The sequence below is a fragment of the Pelecanus crispus genome, chromosome 21 (assembly GCF_030463565.1).
Source record: "Pelecanus crispus isolate bPelCri1 chromosome 21, bPelCri1.pri, whole genome shotgun sequence".
NCBI classification, from domain to species: Eukaryota; Metazoa; Chordata; class Aves; order Pelecaniformes; family Pelecanidae; genus Pelecanus; species Pelecanus crispus.
In genome coordinates, this window is record NC_134663.1 from 950,755 (window position 1) to 972,812 (window position 22,058).

Consider the following 22,058-nt stretch of genomic DNA (forward strand, 5'->3'; position numbering starts at 1 on the left):
CCGGGGAGGGCGGCGGCGCCACGTCGGCGGGGCGGCCATGCGGCGGGCGGGCGGCGCGGCGGAGGCGGCGGCGGAGGCGGCGGTGCGGGCCCTGCTGCTGGCCGCCTTCCTGTGAGTGCGGGCCGGGGCGGCCGGGCCCCCGCACCCCGCCGGCGGGGCGGCACCGGGGGGGGCCGGGGGCTGCCGGGGCCCCCCGCCGCCTCCCCTCCCGCTCGCCCGGCCTCCCTCCGTCGCCGGTTGTGTGGCCGCAGCCTGCCCAAAATCTGCTTGTTCTTTTTTTATTATTATTATTTTTTTTCCTCCCCCCTTTTCCCTCTCCAGGATCATGGAGTTTTTGCCTCCGTTTCAGCGCGTGGTACAGCCCGAAGAGATGTGGCTTTATAAAAACCCCTACGTAGAAGTGGATCACGTACCCACAGTCCCCATGTTTGTAAGTTCGGCGGTTTCCTGCATTTACTTCGTTTTTTCTCGAACTATAAAAGATCCTTTTAAAGCACAGCTACTCACCAAAAGACTTGTATTGCGAATGCCTGTAGTTCTTCATGTGTGTCGCTGAAACTGCAATATATTATTGGAAGCTAGACAACATTTACAGTCATTTTTGTCATCTTTGTCATCTTTTTAGGCTTTACCATCTAAGCAACCTTTGGGATTTTAACTAAGTTTATAAAAACTAGTGGGGACTTTCCACTGGTGATTGCAGTCAGCTTCACGTCCCGGTTGCTAGGACCACAGGGGATAGCGGATCTCTCACTATCAGGAAACATTTTGCTTGGAAGCAGCTATTTTCAGCAAAGTTTTACTATAATTTTACTGTGAAAATGTTTTCCCTAGGTCTCTAGGCTCTGTTAAAAGGGTCTAATGTAAAACTGTTAAGCATTGGATTTCAAGTAGACAATAGCCCGTTAAAGGGGTTGTGTCTTCCTCTGAAGTGGGGGTCTTGCGGTGAGATGCTGTGGCTCCTGGCTTGGGCAAGCATCCACTTTCTTAGCAAATACCATTTTTGATTTTCTGCAAGAGGTGGGCACTGAACGCTAAAAGACAGAACCTCGGTGTAGCGTTTGGATTTGGCGGTGCGAAGCATGACGTGTGCCAGACTTAGGTGGTAGCAGACTTCTTGGGAGCCCATCAGGCACACCATGGACGTCCCTGGGTGACATCCCACAGCAGCAGTCACCACCGAGATGGGAATGATAACTGGTTTTCTCTGAATCAGCAGCTCCTGTATTTTTTGCTGACAAAGCAGCATGGGTGTTGCTGACAAAGAGCTAATCCTTGTGCTTGCGGGGATGGGGTGAGTTGAGGTGCTGTGGCTGATGCTGTGAAGGGAACCTGCAAGCAGGAGAGGAGGGAGCTGCGGGCAGGAGTGACGTGAAGCCAGCCAAAGCAGCGCTCTCGTGCCAGAGGTGCTGTGTGAGAGCTTGAGGATGTGCTGGGCTTTTCTCAGAGGAGGGAAGGCTCTGCTGCTCTGCCGAGCGTGTGTGCTGAGTGGGTAAAGCACAGGAAGCAGTGGGATGCAGAGAGGGGCTTTTTGGAGCACTGCATTATTTATGCTGCCTGTTTTGTTGGGTTTTTTTCTCTCATGCTTCGGCACAGGCAGTGTCCAGCAGCCCACAGGCTTGCTTTTGTACATGAGGTGCTGCCATTGGGTGCCAAACGGAGGAATAGCCATGCTCTGGGGAGCAATGGGGCTAGTCAAGGTTCGCTGCAGATAGAGCTGGCGTTGGTTTTGCTTTCTGATAGAAGTGTAGTGTTTGGTTGCTGCTTGGCTTTGGGGAAGGAAAGTGTATAGTCTCTGAGGAATTGCTGTTGTGTTCTGGTGAGAGTGCTTAAATCTGCTTTGCTAACAGACACCTAACAATCTTCTCGTTTTGTGGCAGTTCATCGCCTTTCTGTCTCCCTTATTGCTCATTGTCCTGGCAAGGGCGTTCATGAACGCCGACCGAGAAGACACACGGGAAGCCTGCCTTGGTGAGCTCCTTCTTATCCCAGAGAGCTGCAGTCCCCGGAGGGGTCTGCCCTGATGCTGTGGCTGTGAGCCGGGGGTCTCACAGATGAGTCCTTTTGCTCTTGCTGGGGCACAAGCGTTGTGCCAGGGGTATCAAAGCTGAGCCGTGTGGCTCCAGCTGAAGTTTGAGCACTGCCTGTGCCTGAGTGTGCCTTGAAGCTGCCTCAAAGCTGCACATTCAGGCGGGGACGATGCTGACGTGACCTCTCTGCTCTCTCCTAGCTGCCAGCCTTGCTCTCACCCTGAACGGGGTTTTTACAAATGCCTTGAAGCTCATTGTGGGGAGGTGAGAAACTGGCTCATTCTTATCCGCGCCGCGCTGTGCGGGGAGGGGAGGGGAGGCACATCTGTGCAGCGGTAGGGCTACAATAGTAGGAGTAAGGGCCAGAAGCTGGACCTACCCAGCCTGGCAAGAATGTGTTTTTTCTAGCTGTAAAGACAAATATTAGAACAAACACTGGCAGGGACCTGCTGTCTCCGGGCATCATTTAGATGGACACGTTCAGGCATGCGCCAGGGAGGAGCGCTTTGGCACGTGTACAGGGAGCGGATGGGATGATTTCATCTCCCCGGACCGGTCAGGGTGGCAAGAAGTTACCTGTGCCGAGTCACAGCCTGAGAGGTTTGCTCTGGTGTGCCCGCAGGCTGTGCGACCGGGGCGCTTTGAGGCCACGTGGGAATTTGGTTCTTGTAAGGCGTTTGCTCCGCTGGGCTGGAGGGGGAGAACCAGCACAGTGCTAATCCTCAGGGGCTAAACAGGGTCCTGCCCGAGTGGCGGTGGGCCGGTGAGGGTGCGCTGCTGCAGCCTGGCTCTTGTCTGCCAAGCCCTGCCTGCCCAGGCAGGAGCGGAGCTGGGTGCGACGCTCAGTTTTGCATTTCTCACAGCCTGGATCGCGCCGCCTTCCCTTTGCAGAAGGGAGGGAGCTGTGCGAGGTGGCTGGTGGCTGCATTTGGATGTGGGTGCTCCGTGGGAGGGCTGGGTGCTCAGGTGTCTCCTGAGCGCTGTGCTGGGAGCGCTGCACACCCAAGCACTATGTGCTTTGTTCTCTGCCCTAGGCCACGGCCGGATTTCTTCTATCGATGCTTCCCAGATGGACGAGCGAACGTGGAGCTGGTGTGCACAGGTGACCCTGGCATAGTGACTGAGGGACGCAAAAGCTTCCCCAGCGGGCACGCTTCGTGTAAGTTTTCCATGTCCCCTACCCACTGCAGTGCCAGACAATGAACCGTGGTGAGCAGGAGCCTATGGGGAGGGCAGCTCGGGGTTGCTTTCATGCACCCCGCGGCTTTGGCTACATTCATTGGCCTGTTTGGGGGCCTCAACTTTCTCTTTGCAAAGCAATGGGGTGACAAATGTAAAGTGAAGCTGTCTATAGCTCCTGGCAGGAGGGACACCTGCGAAGCACCAGCTTCTGTAGTTCATCTGTCGCTCCCAGGCTGGTGCTTCCCTTGGTTTACGTGGGCAGGACAGACATCCTCTTGCAGCTCCTCCACTGCAGCGGGAGAGAGGGTGAGGATCTGGCTGAGGACCCGCGGCAGAGCCCAGAGCCGTTTCTGAAGCGACATGCTTCTCTTTCAGTTGCCTTCGCTGGTCTCGCCTTCTCTGCCTTCTACGTAGCTGGGAAGCTGCACTGCTTCACTCCCGGCCGGGGAGGCAGGGCTCTGCGGCTCTGTGCCTTCCTCCTCCCGCTCTTCCTTGCCAGCCTCATCGCTGTGTCCCGCACCTGCGACTACAAGCACCACTGGCAAGGTGGGTCGGCGTCCGCCTGCGGACCTGGTGGGGGGCACAGCTGGGTGCCCTGCGCGGGGGCCTCTGAGCGTGGGGAGGGCCCGTGTTTGTGCAGAGGAATTCAGAGTCCATGATGGCAACCTGGTTTTTTTGGTGACTCCTCTGGTGGTAATTTGGTTTGCTGCCTGCAAGGTGATGATGCCTTTCTCTTTGTTTTTGAAATACATGCTGAGCTTAGTTTTATAGCCAAGGGTCAAGTCACCAATCCAGCTCAGCTCTGAGCAGGCTGAAGAGCTGCCTGCTGGAGAATTCACGGGCGAGGATTGTGAGGGTAAAGGGAAGTTAACTCTCCTCTGGTCTTGCCCGCAGATGTGTCGGTTGGCTCAGCGATTGGCTTCGTGCTTGCGTACCTCTGCTACAGGCAGTATTACCCTCCTCTGACGGACTCCATGTGCCACAAACCATTTCTGTACAAATGCAAACAACTGCCAGCGCAGCAAGAAAAGCCTGCAGCTTCCAGCTTTCACCTAGATGTATAGTGATGGGCTCTGTCCTGCCAGCACCTTTCCTGCTGCTCCTTGAGTGCCAGGGCAGGGGAAGGCTTTGGGGAGGTTGGTCTGCGAGAAGTGGCTCTAATGAGGATGAACCTGGAACCCAAGCAGATGTTTTCTGCAGTGCTGGTAAGTTGTCCTGCTCAGGGCCTGTGTTGCTTCATTAACCAAATTTTGTAGGCGTGCCTCCCTTTGGGCCCGCTGCAAAGCGAGCGAGGCATTCGGCGTGCAAGCCTGCAGGAGGACAGCCTGGGTACGAAAGGTCCTGAAGCAAGAACTAGAAACATGACAATCTGATGTGCCCTGGCCGGTGGGTGTTCTTGTGTCCAGTCCAGAAAGTGCCGTCAGTCGTCTCCCTTCAATCCAGCCGAGCTGTCCCATCCCTTCTCATGGGAAGCGTACATCAAAATGAAGCACAGGACCTGCTCCTGGTGCTGGGTTTAAGTCCGTCTTTTCAATCGCAGCTGAGCTAATTTGGAGTAAAGAGTGTGAGGTTGCAGTCTTTAACCATGGATTAAGTGGGGGAGAGGGAAGATCAAACTAGCATGGTCATTATTTGTGTTACTGTGCTAGCCATGATTTTTTCTAATTTTCCAAATAAAGGAGTTTAATTTTTTTAATGAGCTGTGATACTAAAAACTTTACTTCAAGGACTGAGTTTATTGCTGTGTAAACCATTTCCTTTGGTGCGTCTGCAGGGGTTTCTAGGTGGGTGTTTATTTTGTATGTCTTTCCTTGCAGCTTTAATACGGTTGTAAAGAGATGACAATCAGCAGAAAATGAAATGGTGTCTGAAAGCATCCCTTCAGAGGTGCTTGTTTCTCTACACCGTGGTTTGTTTTCTCAGACAATGGAAGGGTAGAGTGCTGCTGAGCAATCCAAGGCACAGCTGTATGGCAGGACTGTTGTAAGTAGTTATTTGTCACCAGTCTCCTCCATAGATGTCAGTATTCTTACCAAGTGTATTTACATGCAAACAGCAAAGGTGAGGCTGTAGCAGAGCGAGGCACGTGTGCCTCTGCCAAGCTCAGGACATGGCAGTAATGAAAATGCCAGTCCGTCATCTTCAGTTTGGGCCACATAAGCCCTCTATGATCCTGAAACTTCAACAGAAGTTACAGAAATAGCTTTACTTTCCTCTAACATTGAGCACATGTGAATTCTTCAACCCCCTCCTCTCCCCCCAAACATGCACACACCACAGTCATCTACTTAATTTATTTTGGCTTTTGCTGGAAAAGACATTAAATAACATTTAAAATGTAATTAACTTTTTTTTTTTTAAACAAAGTGCATAACTTAAAAAGCTGATCATGAGAGTGTCCCGTGTTAAGACTGTTCCTTTTCCTACTCTTGTAGGAGACGCTTTAGCAATCAGTAGTTCAGGCGCCGACTGAGCAGCATGTCTGTTTCTGTAGTCAGGTAAATGAACAGCTTCAGTTCCTTTGGGATGGGAGGAGGGTTGTAGGCTGCAAACAAAACCTTTCAAATAGTGCAAATAACGTAGTACAACGGAGGACAGACAAACAGGCTGTGGAAAAAAGGCTCCTTACCCCACGCAGGGCAAAAGTCAGTGGGAGGGAAAGTGGTCTGGCTCTTTCCGAACCGCAACGACCTTACGCATCATTGAAGGGTCCGCCTCTGCCTTGCCCCGAGGCTGTGGCCTCAGCCCAGCCAGTGAGCCAGCCTGGGTGGTTTTGGTCGCAAAGGGGGAATCACTGGAGGCTCTCTGGCCCAGTCCCCCTTGGAGCAGAGCTAGCACGCCACAGGCACCTGCAGACTGAACTGCCCGCAGAGCTGGTGGTGTTTCTTCAGTGGGGTCATTGGGACACAGTGTCCAGACCCTACAGATCTGGGCTCCGACGTGCTGGCTGCATTTTGTGTATTTAAAATGAAAATGACTGGAGCCTGGCTGGCATGAGATCCCCGTAGCCACCCTGAAAGCCATGCTGCAGCAGGATGGTAGCGTTGCTCCGTGCCCCTGCAAAGCACGGAGTGCCTCCAGGCCTCCAAGTTGCCTGGACGCTGCTGAGGAGCAGCTGCTTTCCCCCGCTATAGCTGTAGTTTGATCTGGAGGTGAAGCTTTCCTCCTGTATAGTTACACCTGGCCACTAGCTTGGTCCTACGCAAGATGCAGGCAGTGCCTCAGGGAGGCCCTTGGTTTGCCGGCTGCTGCGGGCTGGGTGAGGATGCTGACAAGTCACTACAGCAGGCAGGAGCGCCTGGGTCAAGTGTGCACAAACGTGCCGCTCTGACGAGCTCTTATGGGGCAGTGCTGCCTGGCACAACCCACGGGTGCACAAACCATGCAGCAGCAATTCAAGGAGATGAGAATGGCTGGTAGACACATTCCTGCTCGCTTAACAGCAGGCGCCTGTGCCCTGGGCTTCACCTCCCAAAGACCGCACTCCTTGCGCCTGGTGCTCTCTTAGGGCAGGGAGAAGTCAGCAATCTCCTTCGCTCGACAAGGCTGCTATAGCTCTCTCCACGCTGCGTGTTTAAGGCTTTTAGTCCTCAATGTCACAAGCTGCGAGTTCCCTCACCATGCAAGGAGCAGAGTCAGGCCCTCGATGCCAGCTCCTAGCCCAGACAGCTAGCCTGCTTCGGTGCTAGAGGAGCTAGTGTGGTAATTTAACAAGGTGGAGGGTAAAAAGTACATGTTGCCACAGGGAGTCACAGTGCAAGTGGTGTGTGTGTTTCAGCAGAGGTGTTTTCCCTTGATATTTTTTCCCCCCGCCCCTACCCAAAATGGAGGAAAATCATCTTTATCTCCAGGTAGCAGCAAGTACTTGGGAAGCAGCATGTGGGGGACACAGCAGCAGAGGAGAGAGGAAGGCAGAGAAGAAATCTGGACTTTCCTGGTGAGTACTCGGTTGAATTGGATCTAAGAAAGCAAAAGGAGAACATAGGCACATCATGCCAAGGGCAGACCAAAATCCACCCAGCCCCACCTCCCTTACCCAACTATTACCAGCACTGGGCTTTGAGGGCAAGAAAACATAAGGATGCGCCTTCCCCTAGTCCACCATCAGCCAGCAATTAGCAGCAGAGGGTGAAAGCACCCCTGCGAGAACCGCAGGGCCCACGCTCTGGTTCGCTACCTGTCTATAAGAAATGTTTAGCCTGGGAGGCTTGGAGTACAGCCACACATCTGGTCGTTCCCTTGGTGGATTGAGCTGATCGTAACCGTGCACAGGCGCCGCTGCCCTTGTCGGCAGCAGCAGTTTATTAGCTCTCCTCGGGTCTGATAGTGCTTACGTGCAGGATAAGTGGGAAGAAGCCAAACATGCTGACAGGGCAAAGAAAAAACCCGACACGCTCCTGCCTTAGACACAGGGCTGTAAATAAGGAATAGTACTCCCTCAAATGGACCAGATGCCCTCTGAGGTGTCCTAGGAAATTCGGAAGGAAGGTGTAGGCAAGATGACTTACATCAAGCGGCCAGAACAGCGCAGATTGGTCACTGGCTTCCTGGCAAAGGTTGATCCAGTGTAATGCCTTGCGTCTGGTAGATCTCCTTCAGAACCAGCAGAACGGTGTCTTCCGATTCCCTGGAAGACGACATGGGAATTGGAGGGGGACGCTTCCCTCCACTGTCAGGACATCCGTGATGGTTATGGGATGGATGCAGTGCTCAGCAAATGCAGGCAGTACTGGACTAGGAGAACTACAACGGCTTCCTTCCTCTGTCCCTACCTGCCCGCTGTGCATTGCAGGCAGGAGCATATCTTGCTTACTCAGTTACGGCTTTTCTTAATACATTGACTTTAAAAAATGATGGTGTTCTGCTTACATCAGACATGAATTTGAAGCGTTGATGGTTATGCACAAGCTTACCAATAGCAGAGATGCCCTTGTAGTGCAAATAAATACTCGTTAAAGCTCTCTATTGGCTTCTCCTGCAGCACGTAGTCTATGCGATTCCCTCCGTTCAGCCTCCCCACATTAATAAGGGTGGCCTCTTCCTTCACTGCTGCGGGGGTCTCATCTGGCTTTGTCTCTGAAAGAATGAAGAACAGTATGGTTCAGCCAAGGGGCACCAGCAGCCATGAAATTACAACAGCATCACCGTGCCCTCCCTTTGCCCCACTGTGGGCTCTTGCAGAGCAGAGGCAGCTCAAGTGCTCGGTCCTTCCCCCCCCCAGGGCTCTCTCTTGGAAAACAGTATTGCAAGAGACGGCTAGAGAAGGGTGACAGGCTCGGCAGGCTTACAGAGCGATGTGGTGTGCCGAGACCCCCGGGAGGCTGATACTGACCAGGCAGGTCGCCTCTTCTCCCCCTTCACCAGGCAATAACAGGGGAAGGCCACAGCATTTGGAGAGCGATATGCATCTGCAGCCCAAAGGCAACCCCTTTGCTGAGCACAGAAGAGGGCAGCAGCGCCTGGGTTTGATGCCAGGATGGGCACCTCGCTGGCGTGGCTGCAGGGAGCCCGAGCACGCTGCTCCGTGGGCAGGTCGCAACCCTGCATCCTCGGCTCCCCGCGCGCACCACCGACCTGGCTGCTTCTCCGCGCTGGCCTCTGCCTCCACTTCGGCGTCGGTATTCGCCGCCTCCACAGCTGGCAGTGGGGCTCGAGTGAAGGACTGCCAGGCTACCCGCAGGGATCCCAGCAAGTTGTTCTTCAGGTCCACACTCATGCGAGTCAGCCCTTCTTTCAGCTCTGAAAGGCAGGAGGCGTCGGCATCGGGCTGGGGGCTGCAGCAGCTGCCCAGGCCGGGGGAGAGGGGCTGCCCTTTCCCTTACCTAGGTGCATTCTCTTCCTGCCCTTGTGATGAGGCAGCAGCATGGGCTCAAACTCCAGATCTGGGACGATCATCGGCTCAATCCTGTACGCCACCGGGTCAAACTGTACGGAGGAGGGAGATGGTGAGCCAGGGCTTGTGCTCCACGCGTCTCACGCAGGAAAGCTCTGGCTCTTATACCTACAGGGTGGAAGATGTTGAAGAAGCCTTTGCAGGTGGGCAGGCTGTAGTTTGGGTTGATCCGCTTCACTCCTCGCACCGTGAGAAACATCCCGATGGGAGACCCAAAAGCAAAGAAGATGGTGGGCTTGTAGTTTAGCTGAGGATAGTTTGCCGAGACCTAGGAGAGAGGGAGATTCAGATTTGTTTCATGAGACAAACTCCATGCTGGTGTTACAAGCGCCTTGTTGTTGCAGTTAGAGCATGGTGCCGAGCTCGGTAGTTACCTGTCCTAAGCCAACGTCCCGGTATTGGCAATTCTTGCCATCATCTGTACTGTCTGGGTCACGCTGTGACGGGGACCCAGGCTCAGCTCTGTGCTCCCTGCTGCGCCCGGGAGCTGCTGCTCTCTGGTCCTGCAGCAACACAAACGGGAAACCCCGCTAGTGTGGCTCCTGCAGCGAGCCCACGCCACGGCCCGTCCTACCCGCCCACGAGCAAGTATGCGAGGCAACGAACTGCCCGGCATCCCGTATCCTCCAGAATCAGGGCAGTCTTGGCAGCATCATCCTACTCCAGCCACCCACATCTCTTGCTGGCATCACTAACTTCAGTCTCTACCACTGTTAACAAGTCCTCCCGCTCTGTGATCACCCTTACAGGCCATGGGATAAAGTGCTCCTGCGGTAGGGTAACGCCAGCGTAACGTGGGAGCAGCAAGCAGCTCTGTCACTGCAGCCAAATACAAGCCCGTGAGAGCCGCCTGAGCGAGGGTGGCCAGGAACAAGGAGATCAGGGTGCTCGGGGACTGATCCTAAGTGGTGAAGGCTGGTCCTTGTCTGAGAGCGATGGGATGTGGCCTGGATGAGCACAAGCCGTGCAGGAGACAAACCTGCATCTCCATCTTGGAGCTGATGTAATGAAGTATCTTCATTCTTGGTCCTAAGGGAATTCCCATTTCTTTAAGATTTTTCTCTGTGCACAAGAACTGGAAAATAAGCAACCCAGATGTTAGTACAGGAGCAGAGAGGTGTGTGCGGTGAGGTATTTCTGTTCTCTGTAATTCTGTTCCTGCTGCGCTCCTCGGAGACATTTAATGTGTGAGTGACTCAGTACAGGAAGATGTGTGCTGGGTGGGAGGACTGGGAAGAAAAGCAAAGAAGAAACACAAAAGATGGAAAAACAGGAGAGCTCCTTACCAGTGCTTGCCTGTCCATTTTCTCCTTCTCAAAAACATCGCAATATTCAGACAGCTCCAGCTTCTTCAGGATTTCTTTTACTTCCTCAATACCCCCATTGCTTGAGGCTGTCCTGGACCCCTGTGAATAGAGCCATCAGGGATCATGCTTTTTGCTCACTGATTTTCTCCTGTGCATTTTGGAGTCTCTCCCCCTTCCCCAGGCAGCCACAGAAGCAGGAGGTCAGCGTGACGCTGCACCAGCACAGCTACCCGTGCGAGTGCTGCAGGAGGACCCCACGGGTCCGTGCAGCGCTGGCGAGCACGTACCTCTTCGCTCTGCTCGTCCTCCTCGGGAGCGGCCTTCTGGTTCGTCAGGAGATCGAACAAAATGAGCGACCCTAGAAACCAGGCGCAGGCAGACAGAGCATCAGCATCTCGTCGTGGAAAAGCCCCGAGCCATCTCCTTTCTGAGACAAAAGGCCAGTACCCTCCCTGCTCCCATAGTACGGTGACACTCACGGGACCCGCGGGTGACACCCCTTACCCAAGCTGTGCCCTGCAATGGAGACCCCCCCTTTGAAGAGCGGGTTCCTCTGCAAGAAGAGCTGGTACAGGCGGTTCATTTCGGACGCCACCGTGTCCACGATGGTCTGGCAATAGGTGGAGCTGTTGTAAAAGAAAACGTCCAGGATGGTGTCGTTGATGAAGTGACGCAGGCGATTGATGCTCGGCAAAGTGATTCGCTCCAGGTCACTATGGGGGGAAAGGAGAGGGAGGGAATTGCAGTTAGGGGTGCCGCTAAACCCCACCACGTCTCTGAAGCAAAATCTAAGTTCAGAGGAGGACTGCCACAGTTCAAAGGACGTGATGCTCCCAAGTAGTTAGCGATAGGACAAGAGGAAACGGGCTCAAGCTGCGCCAGGGAAGGTTTAGATTGGATATTAGGAAAAATGTCTTCACGGAAAGGGTGGTCAAGCATTGGAACAGGCTGCCCAGAGAGGTGGGGGAGTCCCCATCCCTGGAAGTGTTCAAAAAACGGGCAGAGGTGGCACTTTGGGACATGGTTTAGTCTAGCCTACCCTTGATGGTTTAGAGTAGACTTGGTAGTGTAGGTTAATGGTTGGACTGGATGATCTTAAAGGGCTTTTCCAACCTAAACGATTCTATGATTCTATGTTGTAATCCAGAGCCTCAGCTCATGCCAAGACCGAAGGTAGAGCACAGCCTGTGCTCTTACACTCCAGGCAGGAGTAAGGAGCCCGGCCTTTCTTACCCAGGAGCCTAACCTGCTCTCTCCCCTTCCTAGGGGGGAGCAGTGCTTGAGTGCAGAAACTGCAGGGTACTCAGTTTCCAGAGGCCTTTAGCAAGGTGTGGATGTCCACGGTCCCTCCTGACATTAGCCAGGGAAAGGCAGAAGCCTCTCTTCTCTGGCTGGATGTTGATCAGAGCAGGCACGTGCTGTGCTCTGCAAAACAGGGCTGCAAAAAGATGGTGGGGACAGGGTCTGGCACGGAGGTGCTCTGCGGGACCCCGTCTGTCCTGCTTACCCCTGCATGCTCACAGCCCTAAACACTCACAGCTTTCCCTTTGCCTGTAGCAGCCACCAGAAAAAGCAGAGTTTACACAGGAGGAGGCTGGCTGTGTGCTTTGCCATTCGCACGGACACCGGCTGTTGGACGTGGCTGTTGGGGATACTTACACGTCCACCCCGGTAGAGTGGAGGGAGCTGTGCCAGTTCACAGGTAGAAACTCCACCCGGCCGATCTGCTGCTGCTCCTGAGCTTTCTTGAAGTGCGCTTGCAGCATGCTCAGGGAAACGTTCCTGAAGTCGTTCACTGGAAAAGAGCATGAACTCTTACCAAGATCCACTGGGCTACAGGGCAAGCCTGCTGCATCAACAACACTTAATAAGATAAAAGAAAAGATCATTACCAGGGGAAATCCCACCAGGGTCTTTAATCTGCTGCTGCTAACCTAAGACCTTGAATCTTTAACTACAAGATCAGGGGAAGGCTCCATGTCCTTACACGTGTGTTTGCTGGATTTTGCTGTCCCATCTGTAACAAGGCTCCTTTCCACATGGGCAGGGCTTTAACACAGCAGTCAGAATAAGAAAGGTACTTGTAGGAATTTAAAAGAAATGTATCTGTTGCAAAGAGGCATGTGTTAGAAAGGGAGTCCTGAGGGAGGAGATGAACTTGAAATTACTCAGTTATGAGGGAGAAAGGCTGATTTCCTTCATTTCAAGTGATCAGCAGCCTTGAAAATAGTTTTATGAGATGAACATATAGAAGAACAGACTGCATTAAAGCAAAGGTATATTTTATAGGAACTAAAGACAGTCTGCTGTGAAAAATCTCAGCTCTTTTGATTTCTACAAGTTAAATCATGTCGGGCTTCCAGGCAGTTTCACTGATCCCCTCTCCTACAGAACCGAAGACTCGGAGCAAATAATAATGAACAGGTCAGACCAGAGTCATTGGTTTAGTACCCTGTCTCCAATACTGATCAACAGCGGATGCTTAGAGGAGAGCGGAAGACCAGCAATTCTTCTCGCACGTCTCCTAACGTCCAGGCATTTGCAGCTTGGGGATTTCCTGAGCCAGAAGCAGCGTCCCTGGTTTTGGTCCAAAATCACTCCAGAGGCTGCTGGATGGGGTGTTGCCTGTTAGACTTCACCCAGTGAGATTAACCCGTAGCAATAGACTGAGCAGGTTACTAATTAGTTTAGCAGGTTTAGACAGTTACTTGGAAAATCTGTATCCGATTTGGGAAACTCACTATTTTGAGCAGCAGCAGAACACAGTGATGAAAAGTGGTTGCCCAAACCTTTCCAGATGGTAGGATTTAATGGGTTAGTGAGCGTTGCATTCATGCTCGCCACTGCAGTCAGCAAAGCTGACTGCACGGCTTGCCAACGTGAGTGTCAGGATGGTTTGAATGCGCTCTGACAGCGTTTCACGTTGTCCATGCAGATGAGGGTTTACTGGCTCCGTTAAAAGCAGCATATGGAAAGAGCACCCCGGCCGGGCTCCACACCTACCGCACTGGATGATGCTCCTGAACCGAATGTCGCACGCTGGGCCGATCCCGTGCACCACGAAAACCAGGTGATCGATTTGCAGCGGCTCTCCTAAGGAAGAAAGAAGAGTTCAGAGCACAGACCCTGCGGGAGACATCACTTAATGGGGAACCGACCCGCTGAAACCACATGCTCTGCAAGGAGAGCGGAGCCTCCCATCCTCACCTCAGCCAGGTAAAAAAATCTTGAGTTAGTGCCTGGATTTTATGCCTAAAGGGTAGTGGGATTTCTCACGTTTCTGAACTGTTTGTCCTGCTAAATTCAGCTGCCCGCCCTGGGATGGATCCAGACCTACAGGACAGTAGAGAAGGGCGAGGCGGCTCATGCCCCTTCTGCCACCATCCTCACTTCAGCGGGAGCGGAGGGTCCGCGCAGTTCACACCTACGCGGCCGTGGGGCACGTTCAGCACAGGAGAGGGCAGGACCAGGAGGACTCGGTCCAGCTGCCCTGTGCTCAGCCCCGGCATTGCTGCATCTCTCAGGTAGGCACCAGGTGGAGTTAGGTCTTGTTCTCTACTTCCCACACGCTTTAGTTTGCATATATACTTTCCTGAAGGCATGCACGCACGGAAAATGAAGGGGTTAGATGGGAGTAACTGCCTGTCCTCACCACAGGGACAAGTCCTGAGGCCTGACCAGGAGCTGTGGGACAGCTGGGAGGGGGCAGAGCTGACGCACAGCTTCAGAGATGGGGAGGGCACGTGTGCCAGAGCGTCACCTGCATGTAGGTAAGTGATAAACCCGTGTCCCTACCACAGAAAGAAACTCCGCCTTTACGGACATACATGCCAAGACCTCGGGTAATTCCAGGCACTGCAGTGCTTTCAACAGCTCTGGTCTCAGTGCAAGAGCTGGAAGCGCTCTGCCTTCTCCCTGTGTGTCTGCCTCCTCTGCACATTCATTTACGCTGCGGGCTCTCTGCTGCTAGGAAGGTTTCTGAAAACCATCCAGTTCATTTCGGCACAAAATTTTTAGATGTGCCTTTCATTTAAAGGATCATGGAAGCTTCCGTCAATCTTTTTGAGAAAATGGGTTGGAAAAACAGACCCTGTAGCTTTGGATGGGTGGAAGGGAGGGAGAAGTGAGCTCACCATTGGGGATCTCGGCAGCGATGTTTTCTACTCCTCTCTTCACGGTCCGAGGTCTACCTTGTTCCGTAGGAGTTGAGCCCCAGTCATCGGAGGTGGCAACCGGATGGTAGTGCACCATCAGCTTGTAAACAAGAAGAGCCTGTTATTAAGCTGCGCTGCATACCACGGTTAATCAGAGGAGAAATTTTGCTGCGACAGCTGGTAGGTGATACAGGGTGGTACCAGACCGCAACGTTTAACCGTGCTGGTACGAGCCCTTTGCACAAAGAGAGTGAAAGGTGTGTTGAAAAGAAATGTTAAGGTGTGAAGCAGAGTCTCTGGTGGCATTGCCCTCTACCCCAGAGCAGGTAGGCGAGGGGAATGCCACTTGGACAGAATAGATTTCTCAGCAGACATGGTTAAAAGAAACAGCATAAAGCCAGAGCATAAGGACAGCCCGTCAAGAGAACCGAAGGGGTGTCCTTGGTGGTCAACACACCAGGCCCTCCTCACCTTTGGGTTGTGCAAGATAATGATTTCCCTGCTAGGGGACTCCAGTTTCTTCTTCCACTCGTCCAGGGTCACAGCAATCATGTAAGCTTCCTGAGGAAAAGAACACCCTCTGTCAGTCAGCTGAAGGTATTGCCATGAATATTCATCCACTTGGGACATTCCCCACCCATTTTACGGCATCTCTTATCAACACAACACACTTTGTGGAAGAGGCAGAGAAATCAGCCAGGTCAAGCTGAAGGAGCAACAAGGTCACCTGAGCATCGCCTGCTAGAGAGTTTCCAAGAAGCCCCCACTTTAACGGCAGCTGCAGTCTTCCCCATCAATTTAGAATTGTATTTTTTGGTACATCAGAATACAGATTATTGCAAAGATGTATGTTTTTCTACAAATATCTATGTATCTCTATGCATATATCTTTCCAAAGAAGAGTTTCCAGCCATTAACAGTACAGACCACTGAAGTCCCTAATGCTACACAGCGTTCAGTGGGTCCCTGTAATGATGATTTCTCTTTCTTGCATCCACAGCTCCCTTGGCTTTGGTGAAACTATGAGCATGGCGAGGATGATTCTCACAAGGGGAGTCAAATTGAAGTTAGAGCAGACAGGGTCAGGAAAAAACCAGAGCAAAGCTGCTAGAGCAAGGCTGCAAGCAACGCCAGAGCCGCACAGCATGCCGAGAGCACCCGGGCACCTAAACGCGTAGCAGAAGGGTGCTGACGCGGCTGGCCGAGGGCAGGAGGAAGGGGAGGCCGCCCAGCTACAGCAGGCTGGGAGGGAGACACTGGCAGCCTTTACAGTTTTGTTAATCAGCTGTGAAAATGCCGTGCCAAAGCCTCTTTCAAGTTCATGTCCTCAGGCGTGACTGTGGTGCCAGTTGCCCAGTAGGAGTTTGGGACATCAGGGCCAGTATTTGACGATGAGAAGCCAAGATGCTTCTTGGCGAGATGGATGCTACCAGGAAAAGCGTGTTTACCTCCAGTTCTTCGCTGAAGGTCTCCGAGTAGGGAATATACTTATTGTCCTTGTCTCCCTTGTAAAACCAGGTGCAGCGACGCACTTCAGATACCTCCTCCTCCCAGTATACTGCGACGCGCTGCCTCTTCTTCAGGTGCACGTCGTACCTACCCCCCGACGTTGGGACAACCAGATCTTCTTTGTCTCTCCCTGCAGGAACCAAGGCCTGAAATTAATCGCGAGAGGACCAGAAAGGCATGCTACCAGAAAGCCGTATGCCGCGCCAGAACAGAGGGATGAGACTCGAGCATCTTCTGCGGGCAGCACGCACGAGCATGCATGAGCAATGGCAGTAGACGCCCATGTTCTCCGTACCCAAGCCCAGAGAACAGCGTCACCGGGCATCCTTGGAGACACGCCCCAAGTCAAACTTCCCCCAGAGGCAGAAGGTAAGGTGAAGGCATTAAGCTACAACTGTCTTCCTCTCTAGGTCAGGCACAGGCTTCCGTGGACTCTTCCTGCCTCACTTAGATGGTAAAATGTGAATTTGTGGCCCTGGGAAGTGCATTGCTTAATGGTGGAAGCGCGGGTCTGCCGGTCTCTGAGCCATTCCCCTCTAAAATGGAGAACTCCGCACAGATCCCGATACAGACTTAAAATTCTGTCAGTTGGCCCTGCCCGCTGGCCACGCCGCCGGCAGCCCCGTGCCAGGCCGCGCTCGTCTCGGCTGCGGCACTGAGGACCGGTGGCACGGCCTCTAATCCGAAGCTTCCTGGGAGAGGGAGGATGGGAGCAACCCTTGGGCCATCAGTGCTCTGCCCACGGCTGTCAGCGGCAGCAGCGGTGCTTGAAGCACAGTCCCGGCGGCGGGTTGCACAGACGGGCGATATTCGGCGGCACGAGGGCCTCGTCGCAAGCGGTGCCGCGCAGAGCAGACCCCGGGCAGAGCACCACGCGTCCGCACGGCAGAGACCTCCCCAGCGGAATTTCTGCCATCCTGCTAGCGCTCTCCCATCCATAGCAGAAGGGTGCTTTGCATTATGATTATGTATAATTTAGAGCATTATCAAATGAATGAGATCAGCCCGTTCGATGCATCCGAACAGCTTCGTTATTCGTGCGTTTACAGCTCTAGGAGCAGGCACGTTGCCAAAAAAAGGTCCCGATTTGAAATTCCCCAGGGGAAATTTTGCATCCTGGCTGGAAGCCATGGATGTGTTCAGGGAATTTCCCTCCGATACCCGGACAGCGTTTCCGTTGAGCACACACCTGATGCTCTCCCATGGACCTTACCAGGCCAGCTCCTTATAGTGATTTTAAGAGCCGGGACTAGGTATTTAAATCAAAGGGCAATTTAAAAATAGAAATGGTAGGAGCTGAAGGCGAGCAGCGCTGTGACATCCCCCAGCCCGTGGGGCGGTGGATGGATTTTATCCGCGGTTCCTGACGGGGCAGCCCCTTCCCACGCGTGTTCTCGCCCTACCTGAGCCGTGAGCCTCTTCCAGCCTCTCCGAGTCCTGCGCGCTGAAAGGGACCCATCGCTCCCTGCCGCCCGTGACCTTGCAGTAAAACCAGTGGGGAACAACCGCTTCGTATCTGCCGGCGGCCGGCTCCGCAGCCTCGGGCGCGGGGGGCTGCGGCTGCTCCCGAGCAGACATGATGCTCCTGCCTGGGCACGGGAGACACGCGTGGGTGAATTTAAAGACCCTCAGAAATGCTTATTCCGGCTCAAATAGAAGACGCTCCCCGCCAGATCCCCGCCTGTCGAGGCCGGCCGGGGGTCGCGGGGGGTCGGACCCGGCGGGCTCCCCCCCCCCCCGCCGCTGCCCGTGGCGCACACGCGTGTCCGTGGGTGTGCGGCCCCCGCAGCCGCCTGCCCCCCGCTCCCCGGGCGGCTCCTCCGGCGGCGCGGCCCGGCCGGCAGCGCAGGCCCCGCTCCCGGCCCCCGCGACCGCCCAGCCCGGGGCGGTGCTCCCCGCCCGGCCCGCCCCACGCCCGGCCCCGCCGCGGCTGCCGTCACCGGTGGGGCGGGCGGGGACGGAGCGGGCCCCTGCCCGCAACCTCTGCCTGCAGCCCCTGCCTGCGACCCCTGCCTGCAGCCCTTGCACTGCAGCCCCTGCCTGCAGCCCCTGCCTGCGACCCCGGCCTGCGACCCCTGCCTGCAGCCCCTGCCTGCCACCCTGCTCTGCAGCCCCTGCCTGCAACCTCTGCCTGCAGCCCCTGCCTGCCACCCTGGTCTGCAGCCCCTGCCTGCAGCCCCTGCCTGCAGCCCCTGCCTGCCACCCTGGTCTGCAGCCCCTGCCTGCGACCCTGGCCTGCAGCCCCTGCCCGCAACCTCTGCCTGCAGCCCCTGCCTGCAGCCCCTGCCTGCCACCCTGATCTGCAGCCCCTGCCTGCAGCCCCTGCCTGCCACCCTGCTCTGCAGCCCCTGCCTGCGACCCCGGCCTGCAGCCCCTGCCCGCAACCTCTGCCTGCAGCCCCTGCCTGCCACCCTGCTCTGCAGCCCCTGCCTGCAGCCCCTGCCTGCCACCCTGGTCTGCAGCCCCTGCCTGCAGCCCCTGCCTGCCATCCTGGTCTGCAGCCCCTGCCTGCAACCTCTGCCTGCAGCCCCTGTCTGCAGCCCCTGCCTGCCATCCTGGTCTGCAGCTCCTGCCTGCAGCCCCTGCCTGCCACCCTGGTCTGCAGCCCCTGCCTGCAGCCCCTGCCTGCCATCCTGGTCTGCAGCCCCTGCCTGCAACCTCTGCCTGCAGCCCCTGTCTGCAGCCCCTGCCTGCCATCCTGGTCTGCAGCTCCTGCCTGCAGCCCCTGCCTGCCACCCTGGTCTGCAGCCCCTGCCTGCAGCCCTGGCTTGCAACCCCTGCCCGTAACCCCTGCCCGCAGCCCCTGCCTGCAGTCCTGGCCAGCAACCCTGGCCCATGGCCCCAGCCCACAGCCCCAGCCTGTAATCCCTGCCCATAACCTCTGCCTGCAGCCCTGGCCTGCAACCCCTGGCTTGCAACCCCTGCCCGCAGCCCCTGCCCGCAGCTCTGGCTTGCAACCCCTGCCCGCAGCCCCTGCCTGCAATCCTGGCCAGCACCCCTGGCCCATGGCCCCAGCCTGCAGCCCTGGCCTGCAACCCCTGCCCGTAACCCCTGCCTGCAGCCCTGGCCTGCAACCCCTGCCCGCAGCCCCTGTCCACAATCCCTGCCTGCAGCCCTGGCCTGCAATCCCTGCCCGCAGCCCCTGCCCGCAGCCCCTGCCCACAACCCCTGCCCGCAGCCCTGGCCTGTAACCCCTGCCCGCAATCCCTGCCCGCAGCCGCAGCTCTCAGGAGGGTTGTGCAGCCCTCGCAGCTGGCAGCGGCCCGAGTGGATCCATGCCCACGCACCATCGCAGGCAGGCGATGCCAGCGGTAATTAGGACTCTCCAGCCTAAGCCTTGGCTCCAGGCCGGTCGTTACGCCCCTGAGCCAGATGCGGGCGGGCAGGGGTGCCTGCTGTTGGCGCAGCATCGCCGGGAAGCACGTGCCTTCGTGCCAGTTGCCTCCCACGTGCGGCATGGACAAACACTTGGGCTCTGCGGCAGAAACTGCGAGACGCTGATCTGATGTTTGTCTTTCAATCCTACCGTGCGCCTTTCGCCTTAGTGGAGATTGAGAAATTCCTGATGGCGGGTGCTGCTTGCAGAAGCGACAGGCAACCCCAGAACAAGAGTTTGGTTTCTGTAGAGATGAGCCTCGCGATAAATACAGAGATACGCTTTCTAATTTGGGGTTTTGTGATGTGGGTGGATGCTGTAAGACAAACCAGTTGCCAGGAATTGTCATCCCAGTGCTCACCTCCGCCACCGCAGTTACTGGCTTGGAAGATTGAGTGGCCAGAAGTGCTAAAAATCCTCAGTTTTGCGCCTGTAGAGCAAATGGCTGCAAACCTTGTCCGTGCAGCCTTGCCCGTGCAGGGCCTGTGCCAGCTCGGTGCTGACGCAGCTCCTGCCCGCACCTCTGCTGCAGCGTCTTTCTCCTTTCAGATCGCCATCCGAGCCGTGACCCACTTTGGTCCTGCTTTGAAGGAGACGGAAGGCAGCGGGGATGCAGCAGCGATGGATGCGGTTACGTCAGCGGGAGTTTTCTGCAGGCTGTGGAGTGGAAGGTATGCCCTGATCCCTGCTCTCGGCTCAGCTCAGCTTTGGGGAAAACACGTAAAACCCACCATCTGCTCGTGGGACTCGGAAACGTCATACGCAGCCACGTCTTCTCACAGAGCTGCTCAAATAACCAGCCTCGCTGAAACGATAACCTGTCATTTCAGCTCCCTTTTTAATGTTCTTTCATGTGATTTTAACTAGAGGTTTACATAACCCTCTGCCAAGTCCTTCCCACATGCAGGGATTTACGCTCCGGAAGAGGAATCGTAAAGGAATACGTTACCTTCATAGGTTCAGCACCAAAAGACCAAAGAAGAAACCCACCTCCCTCCTTCCTCCCAGACTTTGGCTCGTATGCCACGCACGTACTTTCAGTTTTTCTCATGAACAGATAAAGGTACCATTCTTACCACGTCTCCGCAGGGGGAAACCTTTGTCCCAGTCCACAGAGCACTGGTCATGCAGCAGCTGAGTGTACAGCTTTTTCTTCTCTCCTAGCTGACTGCATTGCAGTGCTACTGAGTTTACAAGGTATCGGGATTGCTCCACACTCCTCCTTGCACAGCCAGAACCTACTTACCCCTTTTCCCTGGCAACTGACAGGGGAGGGAAATGAGCATTAGAGCAAACAGGATGCAATAAACAATGCGGTTTTGTTCCTGATGCGATTCTTGCTACTGAAACAAATAGAGAAAATAAGGTTTCAGCCAGCTCCGCAGATTCCAGACTAACTGAAGCTGGCTGCTTCTTTTCATGTACCTGAAAGCAGTGACTTGCTGCAGCTCTTCTGCTCGTAACACCACATCCTCAAAAAAGCAGCAGGGCTGACGCATCAGTGCCCTGTTTGTTGCTACCTTACTCAAGTGACAGTAGCAGAAGGAGCTGTGAAAGCCCGTGGGTCGCCGGGAGGGAGCCCTGCCCTAGGGCGGATGGCCGTTGTGCTTGTGGAGCAGCTCTCAGGGTTAAAGCTAGGCTGCAGTTCTGCCCGTTCTCGGTGTGGTTTTGTAAAGGGGTTGATTCGGCAAAGCAGGGGGAGACCCTGCTGTTAGGAGGGGGGTGAAGGAGGCCTGCCTACACCGCGAGCTGTCCCTTGCAGCTGTAGCAGCGCTCCGTGCTGTAGAAGTCAATACGCGCTGACTGACGAGCTGAATGATTTCACTTTCTCTGCTGAAGTATGACTTACACACCCCAGCTCTTGCAACAAGTTTCAGACTTGGCTAGGTCCTGCACGAAGGGAATCCAAACCTTTATTTCAACAGCCATGCCAACCAAATAAAAAAACAAATGTGGTAACAGAGGAAGAAATGAGCTCTTTGGTAATTCCTTAGAGAGTGCAGATGGGGTGAGACTGTGGCCTGGACTTGGTGCCAAACCTGAAAGGGCTGGAGAGCGAAGCGGCAGGGTAGGGTGGTCACACGTTTCATCAGGGCTGGCTCCGTGCCCGACTATGAGTTACGGGGATGAAACATGCACCCGCCTCCAGCGGAAAGCAGCGCCTTCGAGCCAGGTACAGGTGGTTTCAGAGCTCAGTAATGCCCTGAGCACCAAGGAGAAACGCGGCAGAGGCTGTTCTCCCCTCCTGCGTCGCCAGTACTCTCCTCCCAAGCTTCCCTTTGCCTCACAGCACAGCCTCCCCTGCAGCCTCTGCCTGTTGCACAGCGTGCTTCGGGCTGCCACCCGTGTGCTGCGAGCCCAGCGGCTCGTCCCGCTCCACTGGCTGGATTTTTCGCTTCTTGACTTTTCTATGAAGTGACAAGTTAGGTCTCTTTGGGTGCTTGCATTCCTTCTTTACTTTTTCATCTCCTTTATAGCCTTTTATAGTCAAACCTTGCAGGAAATACTAAAGGGTCAGAGAATAGGACTCAATAAATCTGGAACTGAGGCTGCTAGCAACCCTATAGCATAAGGACTCGGCTTTTTGCCTCCCGCACCCAAGCATTT

At 55.0% G+C, this 22,058-nt stretch overlaps 2 protein-coding genes across 3 annotated transcripts; one reads left to right on the plus strand and one right to left on the minus strand.

Moving 5' to 3' along the window:
• Window positions 1-55: 55 nt before the first annotated feature.
• PLPP5 (phospholipid phosphatase 5) lies at window positions 56-7,123 on the plus strand. Of its 2 annotated transcripts, XR_012831785.1 has the most exons (9): window positions 56-111; window positions 322-430; window positions 1,881-1,971; window positions 2,231-2,294; window positions 3,065-3,189; window positions 3,588-3,758; window positions 4,107-4,417; window positions 5,030-5,195; window positions 7,064-7,123. XR_012831785.1 is itself a non-coding variant. In XM_075723932.1 (7 exons), the coding sequence occupies exons 2-7, from the start codon at window positions 326-328 to the stop codon at window positions 4,274-4,276; spliced, it is 726 nt and encodes a 241-aa protein (XP_075580047.1). In that variant the 5' UTR covers window positions 56-111; window positions 322-325; the 3' UTR covers window positions 4,277-4,902. The 2 variants fall into 2 exon arrangements, 1 of the variants encoding a protein (XP_075580047.1); XM_075723932.1 differs by lacking the exons at window positions 5,030-5,195; window positions 7,064-7,123 and having other exon boundaries at window positions 4,107-4,902.
• Window positions 7,124-7,748: 625 nt separating this feature from the next.
• On the minus strand, window positions 7,749-17,653 carry DDHD2 (DDHD domain containing 2). Its single transcript, XM_075723930.1, has 16 exons — window positions 17,479-17,653; window positions 16,015-16,205; window positions 15,038-15,127; window positions 14,546-14,666; window positions 13,416-13,505; window positions 12,072-12,207; window positions 10,917-11,125; window positions 10,700-10,770; window positions 10,392-10,511; window positions 10,085-10,180; window positions 9,480-9,608; window positions 9,218-9,373; window positions 9,035-9,137; window positions 8,787-8,951; window positions 8,126-8,288; window positions 7,749-7,839 (listed from the first exon to the last, which is right to left on the minus strand). The coding sequence occupies exons 1-16, from the start codon at window positions 17,651-17,653 to the stop codon at window positions 7,749-7,751; spliced, it is 2,106 nt and encodes a 701-aa protein (XP_075580045.1).
• Between the last annotated feature and the right edge of the window lie 4,405 nt (window positions 17,654-22,058).